The 12,800-nt window shown below is 41.0% G+C and overlaps 1 protein-coding gene across 4 annotated transcripts in view; it reads left to right on the forward strand.

Moving 5' to 3' along the window:
- CLEC16A (C-type lectin domain containing 16A) overlaps positions 1 to 12,800 on the forward strand; it is a 645,672-nt gene that overhangs the window by 328,585 nt on the left and 304,287 nt on the right. For all 4 annotated transcript variants that reach the window (XM_085632123.1, XM_085632125.1, XM_085632126.1 and 1 more), the window contains exon 15: positions 3,930 to 3,974. In XM_085632123.1, coding sequence (XP_085488249.1) covers positions 3,930 to 3,974 — 45 coding nt within the window. The remainder of the gene's footprint in view (positions 1 to 3,929; positions 3,975 to 12,800) is intronic.

Here is a 12,800-nt window from a genome sequence, read left to right on the forward strand (position 1 = left end):
TTGGGCTTGAGGAACACCAATAGTTTCCGATAGGAACTGGGGTAAAAAGGTAAAGTAAAATTATGCGTGATCTATCCTAGAAGTAGGAACACATCAGCCCACTGATTTTTATGGATGTCATCCTCCTCTCCTCTCAGAAGTGGATTAGAGGTGATTAGGCTTTGTATCAAAGGATTCAGGTGGTCTAACAATTGTAATGCACCACTCGTTTTATTCCCACAGTTGATTTCAGATCATCCTAAATGAAGCTCTGGGCAGGTTCTGTGCATCTTACTGGGTGAAGCCCCTTTGATATTCAAAGATTGAATGGCTTCCTTCTGTGAAGTTGAAGAGTGAAGGCAAGTCTTTCCGTTAGTATTCCTAAACATGGGCCATTTGATATTGTTTGGTAGCACACTGAGTTAAGACTAGTCTTCAAGATACATCTTGATGGTGGTTTAATTAAGTGTTTTGCGATGACATCACTGAATGCTTTAGTGTTTGTGTCTTGGAATTGGTGCACTCTTGGTTACCTAACTCTGAGAATCCTAAGTAGCTCTTTGGAATGTCATTTTCCTTTAGAGATCTGTAGGGTGTTGTGAAGTATTTTTGCTTTCTTGATGGATGATTTGTCGGCATGTTTTATAATTCTGATTGTTCAATTTCTTTCAGCAGGTTGCGTTCCACTGATTTCTCTGTCAAATTTCTTTTGTTTAGTCAAAGGGGACCCGTATGTTTTGATCAGATGTCTTAAAGGGATCTCATTTTGCAGAACACTAGGAAAGACCGTTTCAAACATGGTCTACCTATTTTATATTGATAGTGGTGAGAAATGAGCCCAGGTAGGGAGGTGGGTTTGTTCAATTGTTATTAACATGGCCTTCTTATTGCTCTCCTATATTCAGTAGCTTAATGTGTTTGCCATATATTAAACTAATTGGACTTGAGTCATGAAACCACTCTGATCTGGGTCGATAATCTTTCTCACCACACCCGTTCGAGTTAGCTAAAATCTTTCTGTGAACCTTTACATTTTGTTAGTTAAATTGATATAAATGTGCAGTAATCTGGAATTTGTCATTATTTGGTGTAAATATTATCAAAGTCTCTCTCTCATCGTTTTACAAAAATCTCTAGACCGCCAGATAATAATCTGCCAGCAGCCACGCGATTGATAAAGCTACTACTCCGGACATGACCTCAACTCCTGAAAAACATTGAAATCTTGCACAGAAATATTAGCGTAGAGGGTTTTGAGAAACCTAGATGGTGTTTCTGATTAATTTGGAGGCAACAAGGATTTTCTGGATTTTCCCTTAATTGACTGAAATCAGCAAGAAGACTGCTGGTAGCAGACTTATAGTAGGAAGTGAGGTGGAGTGGTGTGCTTTGTGTCTCTTGGGTGTTGCTTTCATTATTTCTTTCATCCCCTTTTCTTTTCCCCTCCTTGGATGTCCTTGCCCAAAATAGCTAGGCTGGGCTACTGCTGATTGCCTTTCACTAGGGGATGGCTATGTGGTACGGGTGATGCATATAGAGCCTCACTATGCCTCAAAGTGTCATAGGCCAGAGTTCACCTGTGCCAAAAGTGTAATAGGCATAGGAAAAATACTGAGACCAGGGCATTGCTACTGCTAAACTCCGTGACAGCCACTCTACACAAATTCAGCAATGTGTCGTTGAGTTAAGTGACTTTAAATGGTCTTGGGTCCACAAGGTTATGTGAAATATCCTAATTACATGTGTAAGCACCATTTATATTTTGTAATATATGACTCATCAAATACTGTTTCTCAAAATAAATAGGAATATTCCAATTAAAATAAGCAAACCCCTCAAATGTGCTCAGTTTCGGAACAATATTGAATATAGCAAGTCATAAGTGGCTCGGTGTGTGTAGAACATCGGCTGGATGTTATTTTAAAGCAAGATGTATAAGCATGACACAAAAGAATGTTTATTCTAATAGATACTTGTTTCCACCAATTTTGCATCTGTTTTTAATGTGCTGAGCTCTCCCCTGGATTTGTTTGATTTTCATTATTCTCATATGAGAGCCATAGAAGATGTGTTTGAAGAGACACATATATGCCCCATCTTTATTTTACCTATCTGTTTGACAGGCAATGCATCGCTCCCATGATGCCAGTTCCTTTTTTCATCACAATGTGACCAACACAATCTATATAGCATGTACCCTATTTCGGCTGTTTGGGGACGAAAGAGAAAAGAATTTGTGTTTCATCTGTATGTGACACGATCTCCACACCACATGATTTTACAATTTGAGCCAGGGGTGCTACGTAGATGTTGAAAATTTGTTGGGCTCAGACATGATCCCTGAGGGACCCCTATGTTGATGTTCATTTTTCTTGATTCAAAAGGACCCAGATGCACATTCTGGTTGTGGTTATCTAGGAAGTGCCACAGCCAAAGTAACGCTCTTCAATGAATGCCAGCAGCATGCAGTCTGCAGAAGAGAGTGTAATAGGAGTCTTTGTCAAATGCTGCTGACCTGTCCTGCAGCACCAACATTACTGGAGTTCTGGCATCCAGAGAGGTGTGGATATTATCTGTTACTGCCAGCAGCGCTGTCTCCGTGCTATGATGTGTGTTTAAACCCGACTGAGAGGAGTCCAGAATCTTGTGGGTCTCCAGAAAAGCTATGAGTTGGCTGTTAATGAAGCTTTCAATGGTTTTTTCGAGCAAGGGTAACAACAAGATTGGTCTATAGTTTGTAAGGAATCTTTTTTTTAAGAGAGAGGACCCTAGCGAGATTCCACTCCCACTGAACATTTTCAAAGGTGATGGAACAATTGAACAGCATCAAGATGAAGGGGGCTAGATTATCTACTAAACTGGACAAGATCTTGGAGGGACAGGGATTGCAAGGGGAGCCTGATTTGATACAAGTAAATCTTCTCAGGAACTCTTCGGTAGGTCAGAGATCAAAGTCCCCAGGCTTCCAATGGCCTCGGGATGCGAAGTCGTCGAATTCCAACTCTGTGCTGGCTAGGCAGAACAAACCTCTTATAGATGTAATGGACTTTATTTTTAAAGAAGTCTCCAAGACAGTCACAGAAACTTTGTGTGGCCGGAAGTTTGTGCAGGCCTGGAGTGTCAGAAAGTTATTGAATGCTTTTTTATAACTCTCTGGAAGAGTTACATGCTTGAGCAATGGTCATGGATATGTGCTCCTTAATTGCTCCTTTGACCTTATTGTGGTAGATCCTTACTGCAGCCCGGTATATGGATTTATCCATAGGGAATTTAGATGAACACAATCTTCACTCTAGCCATTTACACTTGGATTTTTCTTGCTGTAACGTGTCTGAAAATCAAGGGGTCTGATGCCTGGAAGGTGACTGGTGGGTATTCTTAAGGGGTGCTATAATTCAAGAGTGTTAATTAGCGACTTGTAGGCGGTGAGAGCAAAGTCAAAATCTATGCTGGGAAACGGAGTAGGGGCCTCAAATGCCTCCGAAAAGTTGGCAGGGGAGACCGACATCCAAGGACACCAAGGTTTGAAGTCCACCATCTTGCGCTTACCGTAGGCAGCCATACAAGAAATTGAAACTTTTATTTGTATTTTTTAGCAAATGCTCCTGGGTGCCTCATGCTGAGAAAATCGTAGTGTAGACGCATGGAGTGACAAGCTCACTGTAGGAACTATCCCTACTAAGGGCCTGATTTTGATCTTGGCAGACGGGCTACTCCTTAACAACAATTTAATCTGGTCCTAAATTGGAAAATTCTTTAACCTCGCTGACTGGGTTGTAAAAACTTAACAAGCAATTTGAGTCCGGTAAATCCATCATGGATTACAGGATTGAAACAGTTAAGACCTGGCTTTTGTGTGTAAATTGGACCTTGCAATATGTATTTTAGTCTGCAAGGAGATTATTTTGATGATGTGGGTCATAGTATTAAAAAGATTTGTTTTATTCCAGGGAGCAAGAGAAGAAAGTGTTCACCTCCTGCGTCGTTTTTACAAGGTAGGTGTTTTGCAGCAAAGCTATTTGAATAGTTATTTAATTTTTGTCTCATCTTTATTGATATAACGTAAAAGGAGTGTTTGATCAAATGTGTATGCTTATAGAGTCCTTCATTGAGATTATTCATACTTCATGGCTTTACCTTATGAATTTGTCATAGTGAGCGGGCGGGGTGAAGGCCACACAGAGAAGGGCTCATAAGCCTCTTAGAGTGACTATATGATATTTCTGATTGGCCCTGTAGTGAGTTCCATAAATGTGGATAATGAACAGCAAATCATCAATGTTTTTATCCTGCATTCAGAGATAAATAATTGATAGCTACAGTTTTAAGATTGGTCTATCCTTAACAATAGCTGTTTTCATTCTACATTGCAGATAGTCTGGTACTCTGCCTGAAACTAAGTTGTGCCAAGCATAACACCCTAAAACCACACAAGTGTCAGAGGGATATCAGTAGGCAATGGAGCTTCTCCTTATCAAATCTGCTTTCCTCTGCGTTTGTGGAAACTTGGAGTTGTGAAACCTGTCCCTAGTGTAATGCTAGGTGCCCCTAATCGCATTAGTCATGCTTAAATTAATGACTGCACTTACAAAAGCTGGATATTTTAGAAGAATTTATTGCAAAAAAGACAGCAAGAAAGCTGCAGGTGATAGTTACCCAAATTGATCATTTTAATAACCAAAGGGTTTAAGATTACTCCTTTTGACCTTGAAACTTAGTTTATGGACTTCTTTGTTGCTAAAGTAGGGCGACTTTCAATTTGATGTTACTTGTTGGCTATACAAAAGATTTCTGACTTGTACCAACCTCGCTTGATGCAACCGGTTTCATGATTAAGTGTTGCCAATGTGGCTCGTGTGTGCAATTTACTAATTTGTGTTACATTGATATGTATATCTAGCAGTGCTTTCTAAGAGTGCAAGTGGTGGAATATATTTTACCCAGCGCCCTTGTCTACATACCTTTACTATACATGTTCTTCAATAGTGAAGAGCGATATCTGGGTACCTGGGTGCTAGGCCTACCCAGGGGGCAAACCCGGCTGCAGCCGCAACCCACTGAGCCACCTGAGCGTGGTCTTCAAAACAATGGGCTTTGGACTAAGGGCACAGCATCAGCTCCATGTCTGTAATGCTCACTCTCTCTCTCTTTTCTTTCTTTCTTTCTTTCTTTCTTTCTTTCTTTCTTTCTTTCTTTCTTTCTTTCTTTCTTTCTTTATTTCTTTATTTCTTTATTTCTTTATTTCTTTATTTCTTTATTTCTTTATTTCTTTATTTCTTTATTTCTTTCTTTCTTTCTTTCTTTCTTTCTCGGTCACCCCAACACACAAGACTATCTCTGAGCTCATCTAGAAGTGATTTTCCCATGTTCAATTCCAGTTTCTTTCTACCCTCCCCCACCCAATTTCCTCGATAACTCTGTCCAACATTTCCCTGCTTTTTAGAACGGTGCTTTTTAAACTAAAGTTAATCCATAGTTACACTCCCACACCTGTCTAATAATAACATGCAGGTTCTGTTACACAAAGAGGGTAGACAGAAAGCCCACGACTGTATACGCCTGAGTGGTAGGGCCTTTGCTTTAATCATTCATAGGCCCAGACAAAATCCAGGATAACCTCTGCCCCTTTTAATCACTCTTTAAGGCAGTTAATATCCGAAGCTCTGGAGAGCACGGATGGCAGAAAAGCCCTGTGTGCAGAGTTCAGTTTACTTTCCACTTCAGCCCAGTGGTATAAATATTTTAATAAAGTCACAATGGTTTCATAATTTAGAAAAATAGGATACTTATCATAACTAGCAAGCATTTGCAATGCAATAGGTCTCGCAGTTACACGAGTTAAAGCTATTGGTATTGTAAATGACAATGCCAATAGGCATTGTTAATTGCAATATCAATAGCTCAAACTCGTGTAAATGCGAGACCTAATGCATTGCAAATGCTTGTCTAGGCAGTGAAGCCTGTAGGCCCTTCTCCCGCTGAATCATCCATCGGGAACCCAGACAGGCCTCCGGAAGGTGCCCTTGGTGTATGCTTGCAGGCACTGCAAATATCTCCTCCATGAAGAGGCTAGAGTCAGAATTAAATACATGTAGAAGAATTTAGTCAAGCAGAAACCTCGCCGATGCCGTGACATTTCGCGCCTAGGGCTTGCAGACGGACACCATTTCACACTGCAGAACGGTCTGCAAAATATCACAGCATTGTTATAAGGCGGCTCGTGGACGCCAGCAGTTCCATAGGAAGTGCACGGATCTGTGCATGCGTGTTGCTTATGAAGTGGGGGGCATGCTTGGCTGTATTTTCTAGGACCACAGTGAGCGGGGATGGGTTTTCTAGGCAATGAAGCCTGTAGGCCCGTCTCCCGCTGAATCATCCATCGGGAACCCAGACAGGCCTCCGGAAGGTGCTCTTGGTGTATGCTTGCATTTTTTGGTGCTCTGTATAAGAACGCACATGAATAAGGCGGTGGGAGCCATTTGGACAACACTGCAGTTAAGCAATTCGTAAAAACGCAGTCCGGGGTGGCTCTGTTTAGGCGACAAGATTGTTTTTCGTCCGCGCTATCACGGAGGTGGTAATAAGCCCACGGCCCGGCTGTTGGGGACAATAGGTAAAATCATGAAAAGGGAACGAGAGAAACAGGTGGGAGTGACAGAAGAGTCACAGAGGCGAATATGAGGCTAAGTAGAAGAAACGTCTGAGAGTGGAAAACGTGAGGGGTTAAAGATGAGAAATAAAGACGGGGAGCGACAAGTACGCGAAAGTGAAAGCAAATGGTGTGCACTTTCGCGTCCGCTTTGATGTCCTCAGTGCCCGCGAGGCTCACTGAGGACATCAAAGCGGACACGAAAGTGAGCACGCCGGCTGCCAAATGGTGCGCGCGCCCGGCGCACATGCACTGTATTTGGAGGCCTGAAAGCACTCGTTTGCACTTCCAGATCTCCCATTTACAAAAGCTCTCGCGAGAGCAGCGCTAAAGCGCTGGCTCAGGCGAGACCTAAAAACGGTACGAGTTAACTAAACAGACTTCCGATTTTAAAGTTTTGACCCTATTCCATAACATTTTTATATACCTGCTCAAGTATTATTTCAGGTCATAAATGCCTTTTTGAAAGATATAGCCGCATGCGCTGGTCTTTCATGGCTTCTTAATTTTGCATTCAGGTACGCAAGAATTGTTTGACTGTGCAGAACAGAATATTGCAGCCACTTAACTTACCACATGTGTAACTAGACAGGGCACTACATTTTAATTCTTGACATCTCAGCCGTAGCCTAGAGCTTTGACACAATGTCCTACCAGTCCTACTATATTTGGCTGAGCTTGGAGTGAACAGAAGAATTTTATATAAAGCTTTTAGTGGCCGTGAACCGGTCAGAATTCCCCAATTACAGGGAAAGTTACAAAAAAGTCCATTGGTCCAAAAAGTGAAAAATCGACTTGTAGCTCCAGTTTCTTAAGGTAACATAGTTATACAACATACAAAAGCCTCCTGGAACTTAGGCACACCAACGGTCAACATAGTTTGTTTACAGTCTTGCAAGAGCAATGCTTGTAGTTATCTGAATAGGCAATCCACCACTTTCCTCAATAAACTGCCTCTCTTGTAAATCGCGTGAAAGAAAGTGATTTCAAGTTCTATATATATTGAGTAAATACGGCATTTATCAAACATTAAATAAAATGTGATGTTTGTAGTCACTACCAATTGTAACCACCTTTAACAGCCCTTAGATATGTATGCTACCTAGAGACAATTAAGAAATAAATCCCCACTGAAAAGAGCTAACTTTTGTTTGTCTTTAGGGGTGACCAGTAGAATTCATTAGCTGTCTAGCTAGGCTCACGTTTTTCCCAAATAAATTCTAATAATAAGCATAAAGATACACAGAGGCTTTTTCCGTCAGGAGTCTTCATCCATTGGTCAGTTCGGTGTTGTTCACATTTTGCTTCCTACTACCACAGTCTACAGAACAACGCTCAGCCCATTTCAGTATTGGCTCTCTTCGCTTCTTGTCCATGTGCTCCTCCACCTAGAAAGCAGCTCATATCAGTGCCAGGGCTGACAGGCCATTCTCCACTCTTATTTCTGCTTTCATTTCTGCTTTCATGTATTTTTTTTGTTTTTGTGATAGCTAAGTTTTTGCTAAGTGTATTTTTGCAAACATATGCAGGCCACCTTTAGCTGGAAGCAGTTTCACTTTTTATTACTTTTAGACTTTTAATGACAATTGCATACGTTTCAAAATAAATACATGATTAAAAATTAAATCACAGGCTTGCTAGCACCAGACCTATTGGCTTTGCCAATGCTTGTTGAGTGAAGGATTAAGTTTTATTGGTAAAGTGTTGTTTGATGACCATGGTATCGTATGCATAAGATTCGTCTCCTTATATGAGCAAATGCAAGAAGTTCATACCCTCTTCTTTGTTCCCCCTGCTCTCCACAAACGCTGCTTTGTAGAGGTTTTACCTTTTGTGTGTTAATCATGTTTTCACACTTCACATTACTTTGAATGTTACGATGATAAATATTGTAGTAAAAAGTTTAGCACTAGAAGAAAGCTTCTGCATCTGAGGATGCTCTCTAGAGATGCAACTGCAAATCAGTGTTTTTTTAATAATCCGATCATCTATTTACTGAAGGAATTTGCTCACTGAGCATTTACTAGTATGACTTGACTCTGCCTACTTCGTAGCCATGTACGAGAAAAAGTAATTTCTGTCTTTGTCTTGCTTCAGTCATTCGCATATCTCCATTTTTTTACTACATAGTACATTTCTTGGCGTTGTTGAGAATCTTTCGGCTCTGTTTTATATCACATTTTTTCTTTTTGTGGGCCTCACTCTTTGGGACTTTCTTTTTTATTCTTTTTTTTCTTTTTGCTTGGTTAAGTCCATTTACTCACCCAAATTTGCCACTCCTCCACTTAATCAGTGTTTCCTTGAACTTTATTTTTATTCTCTCACGCTGTTATTAATTTTCTTTCCGACTTTGGAGCCTGTTACGATTTCGGGTAGACAACCATCTCGGAAACGGGACCGCCTCATTATGATGTGACCGAACATGGTGCGGTCGCATTCTGACATTTCCCAATGGGAGCATGTATTACAGCCATAAATTGGCCGTACTACATGCTCCCATATGGAAATGTGTGGTGGTGTTAATCCCTGCACCCCATGGCAGGCACTTTGAGGTGCCTGCCCCGGGGTGAAGGGATTAATAGGGGGGCACCATAGGTGCCCCCTAGGCCTCCAGCCAGAGGACATGAAGCAAAAACTCTTTCCAACAGGGTTTCCATGTCGGAAAGGCCGGCATGGGAACCCTGCTGCAAACCATGAATCGTAATCCGGACAGCATAAACCGATTACGGGCTGGTTCTGACTGGCCAACGGGTTCCGTGAGCCCGTCGGAAGCCAGCCGTAATGACCGGCCGGTTTCAATTCTGACAAGCTGAATCAAAATCAGCCGGTTGGAATTGAAACAGACGATGTTGGTTGTAAGGCCTCCAACCTGAGGTCGGAGGCCTTATGACTGACATCTTAATAGGCCCCTTTCTGTGTACTAATTCTTCTTTCAATTACTTAAAATATTTTTCAGCATGGGCTCACGTATTGTCTCGTTTATTGCTCTTTGTTTCTCATAGTTCACTTTTAAATTGTTCTTTTCTTTACATTCCCAAGGAGAGAGAGAATGTTTGTGTGTGGGTATTTATCCCACGCCACTTAAAAGTAAAGTGACCTAATTACACATTGCTTGATACAAGTGTACATAGATGTATTCGTTTATTTTTACAGTGTAAAAGTCCCATTCCACTTTATTAACTTACTACAACTTTACATTTGTGAGAAACACTGCCCTATGCCTCTTGAATTCGATTCTAAAAATATGGCTCATACTCATAAGGCCGACATCATGTGATTATATCTCAGTGCACCACTTTATCCCCTTGTTCTCTTGTTATGGGCCTTCGTTTATAGCTTCCTCTAAATAAACACAACACTGAATGCATTTTACATGCAGATGTGATTAGCATCATGCTATTTTTACCTTCTTTGTTAAGGGACGGCCATGTGAATCAAGGCCTCCCTTTACCCACTATGGGCAATAAATAGTGTAGTACATTCTCCTCTCTCCACCTGCATCCTTACTATTATAAAATTCACAATTTGTTTTTGTTTTTTTTACAAATGAGGTCTTAAACCATGGTAAACCGGAAAAACAAAGCAATCACCAGACTTAAAACCAAGAACTCACTGTAACCTTGCTAAGCCTATCATCTACCTCTAGAACTTATAGGGGCAAGAGATAGAACAAGAACACTTGAGGCAGTCCCAGGCTCCAAGCTTTTATCATGGGATGAGAGGATTCACATCTGGTGCCTGTGGCCTCTGCTCAGGAATCCTTCACTTCAGTGTTAACCTTTGGCGCCTGCTCTGGCTGTAAAAGTGGACTGCAAAGCAGGCCAATCTGATACCTCCTTTCCTTCTGATTCAGAGATGCGGGCGTGGAGCTAAGTCCATTCACTTCTCTCAGATCCATGTGCTGAAGTGGATCATATGCTTGCTTCCCTCCTCAGTCAAACACTTTGCTTGAAGAACAAGGGTACGGTTCTAATGGTATCACCTCTGTCCTGGTATTGCTTCCAGCACCTGATGTCTTCCCTTCCTCGATCTACTCTCGCCATCCCCCGTCCCTAGCTTACCCTTATTCTTTTAGGCTCACCACTTCCAGGCTAATTGCTCTATCTGGATCCCCTCTGGTTGCCTGAGCAGCATATTCAGGGCTGGTGAGGCTCTAATGGATCTTTCTCCCAGGCCTCTTCAGTGCTTTATATCACAGTTATATGCACCAAAAAACTGGTGTAAAAATGTGTTAAACTGAACATAATTGACAATGGAGAGTTTTATCAATAAAACATAAAATCCATACATAGCTTGTCGAATATTCTGTGATGTATTGCTCACAAACGTGGACTTTGATATGTTGGGTGAAGAGGTTGTAGCCTTCTCAGGATTGCCTTATCTGAAGTAGAAATTTAACAGCTGTACATAAGAATTGCTTCAATAGATATCCTGCTATAAAACACATACTGCTTTGTGAATGGAAACTGAACTGCTACAGTTTTGGTTGGATTCTGGTTGCAGTTGCTGTGTACCTGTTCTTGAATTGGTACATTCATTCAAATTCATCAAAATAGTATTTGTATAGCACAGCTTATCATCACCGGGGGTATCCAAGCACTGTGCTGCAGGTCTCAGTAGGAGAGCCAGGTCTTGAGTCCCTTCCTGAAGTGGGTGAGTGAGGGTGAGGTGTAGAGGTGTAAGTGGAGGGTGTTTCAGGCTTTGGCAGTGAGGTGGGATGAAGAGCATCCTCCGGCTGCAGCAGATGCGTTCCTAATGGAACAGTCAAATGTCTAATTTATTTTCAATTTCATGAGGAAAACATCTGGCAGAAGCCTTACCACCTTACCATGCCTTAAACTGCCATTGACTCTTTATTTCATCAATTCATGCAGTCATCTTTCCACGCACTCACTCATCATTAGAGTCAACCATTCATGCACTCATTATCAAATCATCTAGCCATCCATCCAACTAAGCAGTTATTCTCATAGTCCTCTGCGCATTGATCCTCTCAGGCAATCCGTAAAGGAGCACTTTCCCGTATTATGTAGACTAAATGTCTTTGCCTATGCTTGTGTTCAGTGCTTATGCATTTTATAGAACTGAAATAATTGGAGCCAAAATAAACATATTCACATAGCCATGCATGATGAGGTTGTGTCAAAGTTGTTAAACACACAAAGTCCCACTTCGCTAAATGCAAGTTTCAGTAAATATTCAGCATCATCCAAAAATTGATAAACCTTGAAGTGATAATAATATCACCCAACCATCCCCAGTAACAATGTGAAGACAGTGGACTACTTTGATTTGAAGATAAAAAAATCCAGTAAGCCATTGATCTTTGTGCAGTATTTAAACCTTACTGACGCCACCACTGCTCCAAACGTCCCCAACCGCCTTCAGAACTGTGATGTAGAAGGAGGAAGTACCAATTCTAGACCACAACAAAATTCAGCCACCAACGTGCTAGGGGGGAAAAAATTGAACTTTCCCAAGCTTGCAGTGGATGTGTTACACCGCTAACATCATTCTCAGTGTTGCATTCCTTGATGGATTGAAACGAGCATCAATCTCTTGCCCTGAAGAGACTAATCACACCACATATATAAGGGGTTTGCCCAAATCCTCCTCCACTTTCTGGGCTATCAATGTATTCGAAAAAACAACAACAAATTATGTGGAGGAACAAATATCCTAAATAGTCAAAATAGGGTACAATTAATTACTCCTATATATTAGTTCAATGTCCCGTCAAATTCATATATATATATATTTTTAATAAGTCACATTCATTGTTCATTCCAGGTCAAAACCATAATTTATTTCTTAGTTCATATCTGGTTAGGACCAATAGTATTTTTTTGTATCAACTTTAAAGAGAACAATCAGACAAAAATATATACACCATACATATACAACACATACAAAATTACAACAGATCAAACAAATTATTGATTTCCTAGACCCCAAATTTTTTACAAGTGTCCGTTTCAAAAATACATTGTGGTCCACTGTAAGGTAATCCTTTGCACATTAGAGGTATCCTCGCCACCTCAAAGCCAACTTTATTGTTTGCAAGTCCATTATTATATAACAGTTCAATATTCAATGGATTCCTCCTTCTTCAGTTGTCGACCCGTTTCAGCCATACTACTTGGGCCTCATCAGGACAGGGGTACGAGGAACA

Source organism: Triturus cristatus, chromosome 10, assembly GCF_964204655.1.
Source record: "Triturus cristatus chromosome 10, aTriCri1.1, whole genome shotgun sequence".
NCBI lineage: Eukaryota > Metazoa > Chordata > Amphibia > Caudata > Salamandridae > Triturus > Triturus cristatus.